Source organism: Artemia franciscana, unplaced genomic scaffold (assembly GCF_032884065.1).
Source record: "Artemia franciscana unplaced genomic scaffold, ASM3288406v1 Scaffold_867, whole genome shotgun sequence".
Lineage (NCBI taxonomy): Eukaryota > Metazoa > Arthropoda > Branchiopoda > Anostraca > Artemiidae > Artemia > Artemia franciscana.
The window spans coordinates 615595-635629 of record NW_027068640.1 but is presented as its reverse complement, the minus strand read 5'-3'; the positions used below and the strand labels follow the sequence as shown (position 1 = coordinate 635629).

Genomic DNA, 20035 nt, shown 5'->3' with positions numbered 1-20035 from the left:
GTAGTTTTTTGGCTCAATTTGTTTTTTTCAAAATAATGCAGTTTACATATTTGAAAAAAAAAAATGGTGGTCAGTTTGAAAGCCGAAGTAGTCCAAGCAGACGAAATTAACACCATTTGGCAAAATTATAAGCAAGTAAAAAGATCCGCTTAAATAACACTATAGACCCCTGAAAAGATGAGAATAAAATATGAGTAAAAAAGTAAAGCCAGTGGAAAGAAAAAAAAAAACAGTGTAACAGAGAACTCCGCTCAGCCGATATTAGTGCAGAAATATAAAAACAAACTGCAAGAAAACAACCACTAAAATAAAAAAAAAACGTAAAAAGCAACCACTTAAATAAAAGAGACTTATTTATTACCACTGAAATTGTTTATTCATTTTTGAGATAGATTTTTATGATATGTTTTTATTTTTCTTCACTGCGCGGGTTTATTTTACTTGGCCAAAATATTTGCACTGTTTCTTTTTCATTATCCTCGTTTGTCCTTCTTTACGCATACCTTTTTCTCATCCTGTCATGCCCAAGTATTGTTATCTTGGATATCATTTAACAGACCCTTCTCTGCGAAAGAGCTTCATGGCTACTAATCAAATCATTAAAACATGCGAAACAATTCCACAGAAGGACGTCTCAGTTTATGTTGTGGAAAACTAGTATATTGCGAAATCGTTGGGTTAATACACTTGAAAACAAGAAAAACGAGAAATAATTCTGAAATCGAAGAAAAACCTACCTGATTATAAGACAAGATATTGTCGACATTCTCAGATACATGTAAAATTTTGCCAATACCTGAAGATAAAACTACTTGGATCATATTCATAGCCTAGAAAAAAGGGCTCAACTTAAACTATTTATTGATTAAAAAGTATGAGATGTCTTCAGGGCCGTATCCGAGATTTTTCTGAGAGGGGGTATTTTCTTCGACGGGGTACAAAAAGAAAAAGAATTAGAAATGCGTCTGCGTTTTTATTACGTTTTATGAGTCGGACAAACATTTTGGGGGTCCAGTTGCACAAACCCCTCTGGAAACAGCCTTGCATGTATTTTCTGTACACAAGGTCAAAATACACAATAGATTTAAGTAAGCTGCAGGTAAAGGGTCACAATCTGGAGTGTCCTACTACTCAATATTTTACAAATGCCATGCCTTTTATACCAGAGGTAACACTATTTAGTACTAAAATACTATAGGCGTAGCCCACCCATAGTATTAAATAAAATGAGAGTTTTTTAACTTAAAATAAGGTGCAATATTAATACAGAATACGAACAGAAATTGTCTCGTATCTGAAGGGGGCTATCCCTTCTTTAACCTTCGCTCTTTTCGCTGAAGTTAGAAATTTTTATCCAAGTTCTTAAAAAAGACTTCTCAAACACGCGGCACGTTAAATTTGAATGACAAGTATTTGCAAATAACTTTAAGACTTTAGCGTAACAATTAAATGTTAAAAAGGGGGCAGCCCCCTTGCATACAGGGTAATTTCTGTTCGGTTTAATTTTTTATTTTGCTCCACTCAATTTCAGATTGTTTTTCAAATTATACCGCGAATTACCCCCCCCCCTGTAACATTTCCCCTGAAAAATTTCCCTGTAAATTTTCCTCTAATAGAAAATCCCCCCCAGAAAATTACCCCGAAAAATTCTGTAAGCTATATTCCCAAATAACAAGTGGTATATGTAGGTAGACAATATGACCAAATTGTGTAACTTACAGCCGTTTCTACAGGGACTGTGGAGGTCTATGTTACAAATTTTTAGTGAATATCTTTAGGTAAGAAAAGGGCATGGGAGGGGGCCAGTTGCCCTCCAATCCTTTTGGTCACTTAAAAGGACACTAGAACTTTTGATTTCCGTTCGGTTGAGCTCTCTTCAGATCTTCTAGGGTGGTTTGTTAGATACAGTCATCCTCGGAAAAAAATAATAATAAATACGGATCGCCGATCTTTCATTTGGCAAATATTTTTCTTTTAAAAACACAAAGTTCGTAATCATTCAATATACAATATTCAACATTTTTTAGATACAAGCTAAAACCTCAACAGTGGGTTTTTCTGATAGGCTGAAGCTGATGGTGTGGTTTTCAATAAGATCGCTTGAATTTTGAGGGTGTTTCTCAGGCTTCTCGCTTTTGATTGGCAAAATTAAACTTAATGGATATTATATATTTCGAATCAGCATAAAAAGGCAATAATTTTGATGTATCTATTTTTTTTTAATCAAAATTCCATATTTTTAAGAGTTTTGCTTACTCTTAGGTCGAGTCGCTCCTTACTTACAGTTCCTTACCACGAACAGTTTGGAAGGCCACAAAGTTTCCATGTTTAATTATTATTATTTATTAATTTTTGCGAGAGGCTTTTTATATCGAAGAAGGGACCTTATGAACTTTGGAGGGAGCTCATTTGATTGAACATCAGGAGTTCTAGTGCCCTTTTTAAGAATCAAAATTGATCAGAGAGCAATTACCCCCTCCAGGTCCACCTTTCCCGAAGTACGTTTGATCAAAATTTCAAGATAACTATTTTGTTCAAAATAGTCCAAAAATCATATAGCGAAGACAAGGGGTTGAAAAAAACCGTAATGTTTGGGAGTAAAGATGTTGAGTCATGCCCTGGGGCTTATACATTTTTTTATGGAAAAGCTGGTCGTATAAACTTCAAAGAATGCTCAGTTGATTGGATACTGGAAGTTCTAGTTCCTTTTTTAAGAGTCAAAAGTACTCGGAGGGTAACTAGACCTCCCCCTTACATCCTTTTCCCCCAAAAGGATCTTATCAAAATTTAGAGATATACATTTTATTCAACATAGTCCAAAGGCAAAATAGCTATGCCTCCGGGTTAACAGCCCCCCCAACCTCTGGGGCAAGGGGTATAACTTATGCCAGTTGCCAGTTGTTCAACATAGAAGGGTTTTATTAAAGGTTGATTCTGCATCCACTTTGGAGGAGTTCACCCTTTCTCCCTAAATGGATCCGATCAAAATTTTGAGATGACCATTTCATTCAAAACAGTCCAAAGTCGAAATAACTATGCCCCTAGGGTTTAAACCCCCCATCCCCCAAGGCAGTACCTATAAGTTATTGTAGTTGCCAATAATTAACATATAAGTTTATATGGAAGGGGTGGTCGTAAAAATATTGATCGGATATCGGGAGTTTTAGTGCCCTTGTTAAGAGTCAAAAGTGATAAAAGAGCAACCCCCCAACGCCCTTTTCGAAATTCATTGATAGCCATTTTATTCAAAATAGTTTGAAGGTCAAATAGCTATGCCTCCAGGGTTGACTCACCTCCCCCATCCTCCGGATATTATGCAACTTGCCTATTGTTAGTATAAAAGGATTTTTATTGGAAAAAAGGGCATGTTTGATCCTGAGTCTCTAAAAGGCTTAGGGTATTAAGGTGACAAAATGTTGAGGATAACTTAAGTGGAATGTTGAGAGGGATGCCGAAAACAATCAAAACTTTCTAATGCTTCCTTATTGTGAAAAGGGAATATAAGCAAAATCTAAAGAATGACTGGGGGTATTACGTTGAAAATTTCAAGGAATGTTGAGTTAATGTTGAAGGAAGGTTTTAGGATAATCAGTTTCCTCCTTCTTACTCTTTTCAAGCGTCCTTTCTGTTATACACAAACCATATTTTGAAATTGCAACTGTGTTCAAATTAGTCAAAAAGTCTAATACATATAGCTCCAGGACTGCCATATCACCAGAGCCCCGGGGCAAGCATTATAAATTATTCCTTTGCCCAAAGTTGACATCCTGGATTTTTCATTATGAAAAGGGGGAATATTAGATTCTGTGTGTCTGACAAGGCTAAGGGCATTGAGATGGAACTATGGGGAATGTTGAGGGGTGTGTTATACTAAATAAAGACCCACTATGTACATCCAGTTTATCAAAAAGGAGGATCTGTAATATTTTACGTGCGACTGAGGGTATTGAGTTGAAACTTTCAGGAGATGTTGGGAGAGGAATATTGAAAAGTGATTGAAAAGTGATTTTTAACTGTAATCCTTCCTAAATTATTTGATAAAAAATTAAAAAAAGACACCTTTTTCTAAGTAGTCAAAAGCTCAGATAACTATGTCTGTGTAGATGGCAGAAGCACCCACAGCTTTGGAGAGGGATGTTAAACACAATACAACACACTCTATGCGTGCTGATTATCAGAAGGATGTTTCACCAATATCTAAGGAACGACTGAGGGTATTAAGTTGAAAATTTCAGGGTATTTATAAGCTATCGGAGGGTAACCAGGCCCCTTGCTCTTTTTAGACGCTCCCTCCTCTCATCACTGATGAAAAAGCGATTTTATTAAAGCAGTCAAAAGGTCTAGTAGCTATGCGTTCACGGATGAAATGCCCCCACAAGCCCTAGGGTAAGGATTTTAAATTATGAAAATTGTTTTTTTTTTTGTTTTTTTTTTTTTTACATGCAGGATTTATCATTACGAAAAAGGAGGAATTTTCATTCTGTGTTCGAAAAGGCTAAGGGTACTCAAGTGAAACCTCAGTAAATTCTAAGGGGCACATTAAACTAAATCTAAAGATACTATGGACATCTTGTTTATCTGAAAAGATGTATTTGTGGTAGTTAAGGTGTATCACCCGAGCAGCTAAGGGCAATATGTTTAACCTTTCAGAGCATATTCAAGGAGATGTTAAAAAGTCATCGGAGGGCAAACGGTCCCCTTCCCATTCCGTTTGTAGCTTCCCTCCCTCCAAAGATATCAAATAAAAATTCTGGAATAACCATCTTGTTTAAAATTCGTCGAAAAAGTAAAATAACCAAGCATTCTGGGATGACTTCACCCCCACAGTCCCTGGGGAAAGTGTTGTAAGATATAAGTTGCCCATTGTTTATATAAAAAAAATTGGCTATTGGGGAAAGATGGCATGTTTGATCCAGAGCCTTCTAAGCTAAGAATATTAAGGAAAAGCTTTTAGAAAATGTTGAGGGGGATGTCAAACAACATCAAAGCATATCATATGCAGGAGGGTCTTCAAAAGGACACAAAAGCAATATCTATGGGAGGCTAAGTGTGTTTAGTGTAAACTTTAAAGGCATGTTTGAAGGTATCCTAAAAAGGAACAAAGGGTTATGATACAATTGCTGCCTCAGTTTGTGAGGATGAAGTTAAGGTATAGACATAAGGTAAAGGCTAAAGGTAAATGCTACAATGGTCAAGGCTAGGGGATCTTCTTATTTATAAAACTGCCGCTCCAAACACCGAAAAGAATACATAGTCCAAGATATTGCAAAAGACAACAATGCATTGAAGAAGGAAAATCAACGGCCATGAGTAAAAGAAGATAAACCGAAATTTTAGATTTAAAGAGCATATACATGTATTTCGAAAAAAAAATATCTTGATAAAAAAGTTTTATTGAAGACGCTGCCTCAGTTTGTGAGAATGAAGATAAGGTAAAGACATAGGTTACAATGGTCTTTTGGATCTTTCGATCCAAAGATATTTTTAGGGATTCTAAGGGATCTTTTGATTTATAGAAGCTTAGGCACATGTGCCTAAGCAAATGAAATATAGCCCTTATATAACCATATATATAACCACATATAGCAATGAAATATAACCCTTATATAAACTTTGGTTAACATAATAATATAATTTGGGCTATATATTTGCCCATTAAAGGGGTAAAGTATTTTGACAGAGCTCCTAACCTAACCTTACCCCCACCCTAATGTAAAAATATGTAGCCCGAAATATACAAGTCAACGTATTCTGTCACCCTTCATTTGTCTTTATGGCTAGGAAACTGGTTTTCTGAGATCTAACTTAAGCGTAAAACTTGGGCGTGTTTCGTTGAATTATCAAGTGCCGAAGTTTATTATTTTTTAATTAATTTAATTTTTTTTTACAAATTTTTGGCTACCAAATGATTCGGTGTTAGACTCTTTTAACTCGTAGATTTAGCTAGCGCTAATTTTAGGAAGAAGTTGAAACCAAACCCGTTCACAATAGAGATCTGGCATCCAGAACTGGATTGGGCAAATCGATACGAACTTAGTTAAGGCCAAGCCAATTTGGATCTTTGACATAATTGTTTCATTGATTAATACCCAAATATTATCCAGATAGAGGAAAAACTGTGAATAAAAATTAATAAAAACCGGAAAGTAGAAAGAAAGGGAGTAGAGCATCAGGAGGAGCTATCTGAACTGGACAGAAATCAGAAATATTAACAAGACGTTATGTAATGCTTACAATATTACGGTATTATTTGACATTAGTAAAATCTCCTTGTCAATAATTAGCCTTCAGAAACCCATATGATGCCCAAATAAAACCAATCGAAATCCAAAAACGGAAAAAATTGGCTTTAATTTTGGCTTTTTATGTAAGATCCGTTACATTGGGACACTCGTTGTTATGGAAGAACGGTTTCTTCGATAGTAACGCAGCTTTTGAGGATGAATTCAAATATGAGGTTAGAATTTCTCTTGGACTACAGTCTTTGTGTAAACATTTTAATTTGCTCTTCTTCAAAAAATTTGGTCACTTTGTGTTTGGTAAAAACTTTCAGTTCTTTAGGAAAGGGTATAAAAGCAGTTTTATATGCTTTCTTATATCCAAATTTATATATTGGCAATTTTATATCCAAAAGCTATTTCATATCCAAAATTCTGGGTATATCCCTCCCATTACACTAGCACCAGGGCCGTATCCAGGCATGATTTGGACAAAAGTTTCAGGGGGGAGGGTTCAATCCCCTTAGCTCCCCTGGATACGATCTCGACAAGCACCCACTATTTTACGTTCTAATTTTGACGTTGTTCTTATTATGTCTGATGATTCACACATTAAATTTGAAATAAAGAAATGATTCCACAAATCCTAAGAAAGTTAGAAACAGCTTATTAAATTTCAAATTAACCATTCCAAGTTCTGTGAGAATGAATGAATGTTTTTATTTATTGACCAAACCCGTACAGAGTATTTCATTATCTAATCTACAAATACAACACATAGATTATATTACACATACAGCTACAAAATACAATCTACTAAATAGCACAAAGGGGAAAAATGCAAAATATCCAGTCTCTTCGTTTGATTTAAGTATTCTAGAAGCGCGTATTTAGCCGCTTTAATAAACCAAATAACATTAATATTACAAATATCTGAGTGAGACACCTCTTGTAATTTAATTTACATTTCGGCTCTTTCATTTTTAAAAAGTTTACACTAAAAAGATAATGAAATAAAGTCTCTTCGTCACCACAATCACAAGTGGAACAATTACTTTTATTAATTCTACATAAAAATGAATTTACTAACAGTGACCAGCAACAATTTGCGCCAGTTTATAATTAGGAGAAACTTTTTTCAACTTGAAGACGGTCATTATGATCAGTAAAAAACTGGAGGGTCCAGGGCTTAACAGCTTGGCAGAATATTTTATATCATTTCATATATAGGTTTATGCGTAAAGTTTTCCGAATTTTATTTATAGAATTAGAGTCAGAAAGGGAATTACCGAATACATAATTTGCTTGTGATTCAGTATAATATGTATGTCCATTTAATTAATGGCTATTTGAATTATTCAGGGATGGCCAATAATCAGGTCTAAGTATAGACCTGTTTTACCAATAAAAGACAAAGAAACTGTGAAAAATTTGCCTGATGTTTGAAAGAGTAAGGACACAACCACTAAAGTCAAATAATTTTAATTAATATCAAACCATTAGATTCGGCGTATCAGAGAATTCTAACGTAGAGGTTTCAAGGTATATCATTAGGACTAGCATAACCTAACCTGACCTAACCTGATGATAGGCCAGGGGATGAAATTATACTAAGGATCACTTGCTACGGATAATAAGGATAATGTCAGATCTATGAAAACCCTTTCCACAGCCACAAAGACAAATAATGGGTGACAGAATGCACTGGACTTGTATAACTTGGGATGTATATTTGCACATTAGGAGGCTGGGGTAATGATAGGCTAGGTTACTTTACCCCCACCATCCACCAATGTGCAAATATATAGCCCAAATTATGTTATTACACAAAACTAAAGTGTTATATTTGCATCATATTTTTGGCATATATATCATTATGACTCAACTAACTTTACTTCTTGGGTGTACTCAGCATAATTAACAAGAACCTCTTTTTTATTAAAGAAGGAATAAGACCGATACTTATAGAAATTTGTGAAGGTTGGGACACATTTTTTCCATGAAAATATAAAAAGGCCATTTTCAAAATTGTCGCTGGTGTCCCAGTACTTATACTAGCTCAACTAGAGTAAAAAGAAAATAGTTTCTGTTTTTTGTGGGGGGAAAAAACTGGAGTTTTGGATCGATAAGGAAAAATAAAAAAGGATCAGCAAATATTTCGATTATATCACCGATAACCAATCTTTATTGATCGGGGTATATGCCAAGAGTACCAATTCGGGAGAGTACAGGGAGGAAGCAAGGATCTTCTATTCTCTGCATAAAGATGCAAAAAGGCATTTGTCAAAAGTTCAAGGGCAATTTTTGCTTGAGAAAAACAAAACACTAATCTAAAGGTATTTTTCCACATATAGGTAGGTAACTTTACCCCCTTCCTGTAGGTACGCCTGCATAAAACATGGTAAAGAAACAAAACAATTATCAATTACAATGATAAACTGTATTATAATTCTAGCCATTTCTAGGGATTTATAGTCAATAATCTAATGATTTATTTGCAATTTTAGTGTTTTTTTTTTCAAGAACCTAGTGATTTTTTCACCGTGTGGCAATGCTGACCACACCCTTCGTACAGCCAACTATTTGAAAAATGGTCAGTCAGTCGGGTACCAAAAACGATCCGTAGGCAATTTCTCTAGAAATCATCTAGCAAATCTTCCTCTGTTCTTAATTTGTAGTTTGCCAATTTAAGATGAACGTAACACTGCTAAAACTATTTGAATTTGCCGCATCACCGATATGGCTTAGACTGGCTCGGCTGCAAAAACTCCTCTTCCATTCCAGTGTATTCAGAGCTTCACTCTATACTCTTTCATGAGGTTTCAGTTTTTTTTAAATCGTTTACTGTGGAATCTTGCTTAGTACAAACTGTTTTTCGTGTGAACTCATATGAATGGCCAAACCAAGCAATCTTTGGTAATCTGTCATCTTTCGTCCGTAGTACGTGGCCTAGCCATCTTAACATTTCTTCCATTATATACCTAGAAAGCGGGATCAAAGTACGCTTCCCGCATGGCTAATTTTTTTACTTGACATTTTCGTCAAACAGGTATCTACAGTGATGTTCAAGTATTTAAATACATTTATTTTAAATAAGTATTTCACTGCCCTCATTTATTCAAAAACGCGTGTTTAATAAAAATTTTTTCTGTGTACTTTATATACGTATTTAAATACTACTACTACTGCTACTACTAACAACTCACCGCAGCACAAATCTGCCTAAGGCCAACACAGTTACGCACGCTCCTCCTCCATCCCAATCTATTCAATACCTCCCTCTTTACACCCTCCCAGGAAGTTCCCATTGCCTTTAAATGTTTCTTTATGACATCCTCCCACCCCATGGGAGGTCGTGGGTCGTCCCACGAGGACGACCTGCTTTCCGTTTAGCCCTAGACGGTTGGGCAAAAAGGATAATCTTCGGCAATCTGTCATCCTTCATCCGCAGAACGTGCCTTAGCCATCTCAGCCTTTCTATCATTATAGCCCTAGAAAGCAGGATTGAACCAAATGTTTTGTACAGCCTTACCTTAGACCTTAGATTCTCCTGTGCCTCCAGATGCACCCAGGACATCCACAAGAAGCCGCCAATCGTCCCTCATGTGCACCGCAGCAAGAACATCTTCCCACTTCGGTTGAAGGGAAGCATTTATGTTTCACAAGTCGATTGATAGGTGCCCCTGAGCGTATTGCGTGGCAGGCCTCTGCCTCTTCTTTATTCTTGCTGCCTCTGGAACGTCACTTTTGGGAGTCAGGATTTATCCATACAAAGTGCATGTCCCAGGTATTTCCACCGACGTGTCCTAATGACATCTATCCCTATTGGTTGTCCGGTCATCCGTCTCAACCTCTCATTAGAGATTTCTTGTGACTAATGGATGTTTAGTATTCTCTGGAGACATGTATTCTCGAAAGCTAGAACTCGTCTTTGTTGTGTGTTATTCAGACGCCAGGTTTCAGAAGCATATAACAGGACGGGGTTGACGTTGCTATTGAATAGGCGAAGTTTGAGTCGGAAGGAAAAATTCTGTGACCTCCATCCCGTTTTCAGTCTATTGACAGTACAGGAGGCCTGCCCGATACAGCATGATATATCTTTTTCAGTTGATCCCGCATTCCCAAGGTATTTCAATTCTAGAGCTTGCTCAGTGTCCTGGCTATCGCATATCAGGTGTAAAGGTGAATCCATTAATGCTTTAGTTTTTGTTTTATCAGTGTTGATTCTTAGTTCCATAGGTCAGCCTCTGCCACGTACGGCTTTTAGTAATTTCTTTGAGTCTTTGTTTACAGGATTCAATGAGCTTGATATCGTCGGCAAAGTCTAAATCATTAACTTGGGTGTTCTACGTTTAATTATATGGTTCTGTTGCTTGTGATACGAACGAAGTAGATGGTCAATGGCTAGGACAAACAGAGAAGGTGACAAGACACAACCTTGTTTAACACCAAAAAGGACACGAAAGTATTTTGTCCTTTATTAGTGCAAAAAGTTTACCAAGTGCGGATGAGAGACAAATACCTCTCCAATTTCCAGGTAGTTTCTTATCACCTTTTCTGAGGAGTTTTATGAGTGTGCTGCGCTTCCAATGTGCTGGTGCTTTTTTTTGTCATCAAAATTTTTTGGAACAAGGACAGCCATTTACATATGCGAGAACTGATTGATGGCTTTATCAACTCCACCGTGATACGGTCTTCGCCTGGCGCCTTGCCGTTTTTTAATTTCTTTGCGGCTGTCAGCAATTCGCCAAGAGTCAGGGGCTCTGTATTTGTGTCAAGCTTGAAGGAAAACTATAGAGGGTACGTCTAAAAGATCATCAGGCTTTAGTCTATTCAAAATTTTTTCAAAACAGTTGGCCTATGTTCAATCAATAGCCGATCGCTCGGCGATGAGAAAACCATCAGAATTTCTTACAGATCCATCTTGAATCGGTTTCTTGCCTATTATTTCATTCGTTAGTTTATAAAGGTTCATAGAAACTCATTTCTTTGCTACAGCTTCAGCTTGCATTACTTTTTGCTCACTGTAATTTTTCTTATCCGCCCGTTTAATTTTCTTGATTTCGATCTTCCTATAATCGCTTTGCTTGTTTATTTGTACATTTGGTACATGGGCATTCCGGAGTTGGCGTTTCATCTGTTTCCTTTCAGCGATCAGGTCCCACGTCTTTTGAGAGAGCCATTCAGTTTTGGAAGGTAGCCAATTGTTGATTCCACCACTTCTTGATAGCAAGACTTTATATTCTCACATATCTTTTGACAATCTGCATCTTCGGGCAAAACAAGTGTTTCAAGATTATTGGATAATTTGATACTGAACAACATATTTATTTCTTTGTCTTTTAGCTTTGCTGATGCGAAAAGTCGTTTTGCAGGTAGTCGGCATCTTCCTGTATACTTCTTAATTTCCAAGAGAATGGTGGCTATTATTAAATTTTGATCAGATCCTACATCAGCTTCTCTATAAGCTTGGACATCCAGCAGACTTGAGCACTATTTCCTATTAATGAGACAATGATTGATTTATTTTCATATTTAACCATCAGGTGAAGTCCAGGAGTATCTATTTATGTCTGTATGAGGAAAAAGACATTCCTCATCACCGGATCATGTAAAAGGGCAAATTAAATCAGTAATTCCCCAATGTCATTTCGCTCTCGAATACCATTCTTTCCGAGGACCTCTGGACAGAAAGTATAGTTATTTCCAATTTTAGTGTTAAGATCTCCCAAGAGGCGTAGCATATCCTGTCTTGGTATGTCTTTAAAAATACCTACTAATTCATTGGAGAAGATCTACTTATCCTCTATGGATTCTTTATCCGTGGTGTCATAACATGCTACTAGGGACAATTTCGCATGGGAACCGAGAAATATAGTCATTATTTTTCATGATGACGTTGGAGTCCAACTTATCATAGTTTTGGCAGAAACACTTGTTAGTTGAAGGGTGACTCCTTGATGTCTTGTCGCATCGTTGCCACTGTATATGATCGTATGATCTTTGTCTATTCGTTTTGGCTCACACGCATCCATCGTTCTTCAGAAACAGATAGGAAATCAATTTTATATTGAATCATCTGCTTTATGACTTGTTCCGTCTTTGAGAGTGTAGATATGGTTCTCACGATCCAGAAGCCGAGTTTTTAGCTTTTTCTTAGCAATTGAAAATCTTTTCCGGGGACATGCATTAGTCGTCATTGCTAAAAGGATTGATCAGAGAGGCTATTCGTTGATATTTCGTTTGCAATTTGGTTTTTCTCCACTGCACGTTCGTGCTGCAGAGTCTCAGATGGGTTTTGTAAGCCCCCAGACCAACCCTCCTCTTTTACCCAGGATTGCGAGTGGCACTGACGAAGTAATCAGACAATAGGTGGAGTTTACAGCCTATTGCATGAAATACGGTAAGTCAGCCGGGTACCCAGAACAATCTGTAGGCAATTTCTCAGGGTGACATTGAGTAAATCTTCATCCGCTTTTCGGAGCGCCCATGCTTCAGAGCCATATTTGATCGATGCCATCGCTGTACCTTCCAATAGTCTAATCTTGATTTGCCGACTTGTCTGTCTATTCTTCCGAACTTTTTTAACTGTGAAAAAACACTACGAACTATCATACTTTTGACATCTTCACTGCTCCAACCGTCTTTGCTAATAATATTACCAAGGTAAGTGAAACTACCCACCTGATCAATCTTTTCATTACCAGAGATCATCTTTTCATCTTCACTTATCCCTAGCCTCAGTGACTTAGTCTTCTTAAGGTTAATTTTCAAACCTATTATAGCGCCGTGAACTCGCGAAACCTCTAAAAGTTCATTAATTTTGCACACAGGTTCATCTAGGATGCCTAAATCATCAGCATAATCTAAGTCCAGGAGAGTTTTTCATCCTCATTTGATTCTGTTGTCACCCATTGCCTTTTCTCTACTCTTTAAGACAAAGTCCATTAAAATGATCCATATAAAGGGGGATAGAACACAAATTTAAATTCTTTTTTTTAAGTCTTCGAAATACAAAATACTTAAAAAAGCCGAACATTTTTAATAAATACAATGTTTGAAATCTTTGTTGTCTCTCACAGATGTCACTAATTAGCTAGATTACGGGATTTGATCAAAAGGATTTCAAAACCGGACGAATTTCAGAACCTTCAAGTTCAAAGAAAACGCAAACTTTCGATTTGCCAACTCTTCTTGATGGAAAGTTTTTTTTTAAATTAAGAACAATTAGGTAGGAAATGTTACTGTCGATTGTTACAACTGCCCAAGCAAACAGCTCAAGGGGATAGAAAAGAGAAGATGGAAGGCTTTTCATATGTGAGAAATTTTCTCTTGTATATGATGGTATGCCTAACTCGGGTAAGTGAGTCAATACCTGAAAGACTGCAAACTTGTAATTTTTGTTAAACTATTGACAAAGTGTGACTAATTCAAAGTAAAGGTCCAGATTACTTCCTCCAGCTAAAAAAAAAACTATTTTTTTCTCTAGTATTCAGTAGTTTGGGCTGTGAAGTTGCACAGATACTTTCTAGTGGAGTTAAAATATGAACAAATCACTTCTTACTGTTTATCATCGGTTCTATTGGTTGGACCGAAATACCATCGTAGCTTTCATGATAATTCATATCCTCCAAGAATTTAAATTTCTACTAATTTTTAGGAACCTCTCATTGAAGTTTTCTAATTAAACTTGTTTTGCTATCCTCCCCCCACAAATAGATTGATACAAACATACTTTACAAGTTCACAGCCTGTGATTAACTACAAAAAAAAAATTCACTCCAAGTTTGCCTTTCAAGTATTACAGCTGCGTACCGACGGCTTACTTTCATATTGGAAAGCTATATTTAATCAAAATTTCGTTGAGTTTACCTCGGGTAAATTCTATACCACGGGTTATTGACCCCCAACGCAGTGAAATTGCTTGTAAAATGCGACATAATTGATAGTAAGCAGGAATTCACTTCAAAAGGAGAGGGAATAAGCAGATCTTTAACATGTGCTTTTTACAACAAAAAAGTTTGACTGCCATGAACAGTCGCTGAAGTCACTGTTTTATCATAAGTATTGCTAGCACTATGAATCAAGCTAATAAAAGAATGTATAAGCAGTAATGTAAATCATATATAAAATCAATGGTTGTTCTCTTCTAAACCTGCGATTGGGTATAAGAGAAACTCGGGTAAATAAAAAGATTTTACAATCAAAATTGGCTAGTTCTTCCACTCATATAACTTATATTTATACCATATGCGTTGCTCTTTTTGCCATCCTCTTAAAACTCTTTCTCTGTCTTTGATAAAAAGCAAATCCTACAATTTTTCTTTAGGTTCTATAAAAGAACGGTTGTTCTTTTGGTTTCTATTTGTAATCCATGGTTGTTTTCTTCTATAAAAGAATGGTTGTTCTTTAGGTCTAAATCATATTAAAAAGCCATAATTGTTTTCTTTTAAACCTCCAATTGGCTATAAAGGAAATATAGGTAAATAAAAAAGATTTTATTGTCAAAAGTAATGTATAAACGTCGATGATACTGCCACCAACAGCTGATAAACCACCGTTTTAAATTGACATAGCTCTAACTTCAACTGAGTATTCTTATTTGGACTGATAATAGTTACATTGCCCAACGGTACTTCGGTCCGGTTTTTTTTTTTCAAATTTTATATCTGACCCTTGTTGATTGAGTGTTTTAAAAGTTTATAAATGTTTTTAAGCGCTTAGAAGCTGTCAGGATTTTTGTCAGTGTCTTTTTCGGTTTTCTTTTTGTTCACACATCTTTTAATGTATTTTTTTAAGTATTAAACAAAAAATAACATTTGTTTCACCTGATAGAGAGCAGTAACATTAAAGCTTAAAACAAACTAAAATTACTAGGAATGTGGAGGGGCTGCCCCCTCCTCAATTTCTCAATCTTTATGGTACAGTTTGAGATTTGTCCCAATTCTTTAAAAGGCTACTCTTGAAATACAATTAATTAGAACCATAAAAAGCTTTTTTTAGAAGTGCTAAAAATATATTAGCGTGAAGAGCAAGACGTTGAGAAACGGACAACCCCCCTTATATACGTAATAATTTCCGTTCGTTTTAAGTTTTAAAGTTGCTCCTTACTTTTGCTTGAAAAAACTTGTTTTTTACAATTTGATATGAGATTAGGAGCTGTCTACAATCAGGGAAGTAACCCTAATCCTATGTTCCTTTTTGTAATAAAATATATATTATTTTTGTATTTAACAGTCTTTCTTTATGGCCAGTCTGAGGCTGAGATAATCAACCCCTGTAAAAAACTGGTACAGGAGAAGAAAAAGTATAAAGATGGTTATTATGTGGGAGTAAAACCATTGTCAGAGTATTTGTGTTGTAGATAGCTGCGCTTATTCTTTAGCAAAAATTCAAACAAATTAGTTTTAATTTGGTTTAATTAAATTTAATCGCAACTCTTTAAAAATTTGCCCATCTCTTTAAAACGCAAATTCCACTTTTCGATTGAATTCAATTTCAAATTCCAATTACTGAACTGATAAATCAATTTAACTTACCGACAACATTTCTTCCACTTTAAGCATTTCAGTCGACAAGTTCGAGTCGAAATCTTTGGTTGAAAAAGATGAATCCACATCTAGAATGGGTGTAACAATATGTTATTCTATCATGAAAAAGCGAAAAATAAGCGATAATTCATGAATAAATGGATGACAAAATAATATATTAAAGAAGAGTACAAAGAAAAAATTTATTTAAAGAAAATTAACCAATAAATTACCTATAAAAGGTCTCGAATTCTACAATAAAATATTTATAATAATTCCAATAATTAATAGAAATGTAGCAATATTTTTGATAATTCCTAATATTTGCCTAATAATTGCTAATAACTCCTAATAATTTTTAAAAGAATGCAAATCTTATAAAAAGATAACCAACTTTAGGAAGGAAAAAAACACAAAATAGGATCATACTCAGAAATACATTAGTAGTTCCCATACTTCGAGCTCCTTAAGACTAATTATTTCAGGAGTGATATACCCGATGAGGATAAACCCGTCCACTAATTTACTATTTCGATCCCTTCGTTTTTTTACGAAATTTTTACGAAAGTATTTTTACGAAATTTAAAAAAATATTTTAAAGAATGGTATCATAAAGAGAAAAATTATTGAAAAGAAAGTTATTCTATAAATTAGTTACAAAAGGTTTCAAATTCTGTTATAAAATATTCCTAATAATTCCAATAATTAATAGAAATATAAAAATATTCTTAGTAATTCCTAATAATTGTCTAATAATTGCTAATAATTCCTAATAATTTTTAAGAATGCCTAGCTAAATCCAAAAACACAAAAGCTTGATAAACTGAATGCTGCTAATTCTGGTATCGTTTGTTACACACAAAAAGTAAAAACAACGATGTAGACTACAAACGACAACAAAACAAAAGAAGAAAACGGAAAACAACACAAAAAAAATGCAAATCCTATAAAAAAAATAATCAACTTCAGGAAGGAAAAAATACAAAATAAGGTTATACTCAGAAATACATTCGTAGTTCCTATACTACGAGTATCCCTAAGACCAATTATTTGAGAAGGTATATTGGTGAAGATAAACCTATCCACAACTTTACTATTTATTTACTAATTTACTATTTATTACTATTACTATTTTAATCTACTTCGTAGTAAATAAAGTAAAAATTTACAGTGTCTAAAATACACCACACATAGGGCACCGCAGTGTATTTTCAAGAACACATCAGTAGTACCAGAAAGGAAAAGAATAATTGGGGAACGAAACTGGGGTACACACTACAAAAACCCTTTCGATTATGCATTCTTTGTAGAGTGAAAATTTCCCATACGCTACCCTTGGGTTCTATTTATCAGGATTGAATAAGTAAAAGATAGAGAGCAACCGAACAAAATTCTCAGCCAATTAACTGGAATAGAGCAGGGGAGACAAGCATTATCAAAATTTAAGGCGGTCACTTGATGGTAGCTATTAAAACAAATAAATTCATATTTAGAAGGATTAACTGAAAGACCAAGGCAAGCAAGATGCAAGATAAGTGCAAGAAACTTCCAGTTGGACTCCTACTGCAGCAGCCTAGTAAAACAACATAGTCAGAATATTCGATGTGTAATAAACTGAATTCACCTTGTTTTTTTTACAGTTAATATCCGGAAACCTATTTCCATTATAAGGCTATATATATATGTATATATAGTAAGCTTCATCTCCCTCTACTCAGATCAGAAAGTGCTGAGTTTTCATTAAACTAACAGATACCCTATATTGCAAATAAATTTAACCTGGCTGAAGAAATTCCAAAGAATCGCTTATTAAGCTAAGGCTCAATCTCCATAGGGATCAATAAAAAAATCGTTTGAGCATGATTCTTTATCGAGATGTGAAGATTTACAAATCTTAGATTCTATTTTTAATCTTGGTTTAACTTAAGCTCACGCCGGGATTGCTTCTACTCTTCTCCGTACTTTCGTCTTCTTTTTCTTTTTACAGCTTGTTTTCTTGATATTTATTTTTTTGCCTGAAGGTGTATTACCTTGAAGTGTTAATTTTATCTTTATGTTCAATTTATTAATATAACACATCAAGGTCTTCTCTCTGTTAGGTAAAGTAGAAATTTTGTTATAGCTATTGTATTAATAAAGATTTACCTTGCCATAAACATTGGAAGTGGCAGAGACCAGAGGCATTGAGCTAGTACGCAGTTAAATATTATGGGAGACAAAAAAGCTCCTTGATGAACTGCTTTCGAAGCAGAAATGGGATTGAAGGTTTAATTTAAGGTTTGAAATAGGAAGAGTGTCTTCAACCAGAAAGGAGAAAGAGAGAGCAAGAGACATACATATATATATATATATATATATATATATATATATATATATATATATGTATATATATATGTATATATATATATATATATATATATATATATATATATATATATATATATATATATATATATATATATATATATATATCGTAAAATCAAGATAGACGTAAAATCAAGAGTGCTCAACTCTTTGTCCAAAATAAGCTGCAAAACTGTTGGAATTAAAGACGGAAAATTTGTTGCAGAAATAAGGAAACAATTATCTGCAAAATTCCTATGAATTTGAAATGAAATTAAAAATATTCTGTCAGTATTACGAGAGTTCTAATGACTTGCAAGAGGGGAATAGTGAGACTCTGTATCTTACCTAAAAGCAAAGATGTCTTAAGGAGATACACACTTAATTGTTATAAATAGTATTCAAAGCTATATATTCAAAGCTGAAGAAAGAACTCAAGCAAGCAGGATATGCGGAAAAACACGGAAAAATATTAACGAATAGCAACGATCTTTAGTTCAAAAACATAATACATAAAGGGTGAACTACAGTCGACGAAATATGAATCATCAAACAGTTCGTGATAAGGAGCGACCCGGCTCAATAGTAACCAAAACTCTAAAAAATGGAATTTCGATACCAATAGCTACATCAAAACAATCGTATTTTAATGCTGATTTTAAATATATAAGTTTCATCAAGTTTAGTATTACCCATCAAAAGTTACGAGCCTCAGAAAATTTGCATCACTTTAGAAAATAGGGAAAAACACCCCCTAAAAGTCATAGAATCTTAACGAAAATCACACCATCAGATTCAGCGTATCAGAGAACCCTACTGTAGATGTTTCAAGCTCCTATCTACAAAAATGTGGAATTTTGCATTTTTTGCCAGAAGGCAGATCACGGATGCGTGTTTATTTGTTTGTTTGTTTTTTTCCCCCAGGGGTGATCGTATCGACCTAGTTGTCTTAGAATCCTGCGAGAGGGCTCATTCTAACGGAAATGAAAATAATTAGTGCTCTTTTTAAGTGACCAAAAAATTGGAGGGCATCTAGACCCTCCTCCCACGCTAATTATTTTCCCAATGTCAACGGATCAAAATTCTGGGATAGCCATTTTATTCAACGTAGTCGAAAAACCTTATAACTATGTCTTTGGGGACGACTTACTCCCCCACAGTCCCAGTGGGAGGGGCTGAAAGTTACAAACTTTGACCAGTGCTTATATATGGTAATGGTTATTGGGAAGTGTACAGGCGTTTTCAAGAGGATATTTTGGTTGGGGGAAGGGTTTGAGAAGAGAGGGATAGGCTGGGGGAACTTTCCATTGAGGAATTTTTCATGGTAGAAGAAAATTTCCATGAAGGGAGCGCAGGATTTACTAGCATTATTTAAAAAAAAAAAAAAAACAATGAAAGAAAAATATGAAAAAGTTTTTTTTCAGCTGGAAGTAATGAGTAGCATTAAAGCTTAAAACGAACAGAAATTATGATCTTTATGAGGGGCTCACCTCCTCCTAATACCCCGCTCTTTAAGCTAAAGTATTTTTAGTAATTTCAACTATTTATTCCACGACTTTTGTTATTCAGGGGTCATTCTTAATGAATTGGGACAAAATTTAAGCTTTAATGTAAAGAGCGAGGTACTGACGAGGTGGCGAACCCCCTCATATCTATATATATAAAAATAAGTTGTCTGTGTGTGGATCTGTGGATCAGGTGACGTCATGTTTGTCCGCATATGACGTCTGAATTATTTCACACTAATACAAAATAAGAAAAAAAACTAAAAAAGGTAAAAACTACAAAAAAAAACTAAAAAGAAAAAAAAAACTAAAAAAGCTAAAAAACTAAAAAAAGGTAAAAAACTAAAAACTAAAAAAAACTGAAAAAACTAAAAAAAGGCAAAAACTACAAAAAAACTAAAAACTAATAAAAAAACTAAAAAATCTAAAAAACTAAAAA

General features: G+C 34.8%; 1 protein-coding gene and 1 long non-coding RNA gene across 10 annotated transcripts in view; one reads left to right on the top strand and one right to left on the bottom strand.

The window, feature by feature from the left end:
• Positions 1-20035, bottom strand: part of LOC136043712 (circadian locomoter output cycles protein kaput-like) — a 311923-nt gene that overhangs the window by 200381 nt on the left and 91507 nt on the right. For 6 of the 7 annotated variants that reach the window (XM_065728606.1, XM_065728604.1, XM_065728609.1 and 3 more), the window contains exons 3-4: positions 15758-15837; positions 738-830 (exon numbers count right to left, since the gene is read on the bottom strand). In XM_065728606.1, the coding sequence (XP_065584678.1) occupies positions 738-830; positions 15758-15837 (173 nt within the window). The remainder of the gene's footprint in view (positions 1-737; positions 831-15757; positions 15838-20035) is intronic. The other variant, XM_065728607.1, reaches the window with a different exon arrangement.
• The window catches only part of LOC136043714 (uncharacterized), a 91490-nt gene that overhangs the window by 18996 nt on the left and 52459 nt on the right, over positions 1-20035 (top strand). The gene's annotated exons all lie outside the window — the stretch shown is intronic.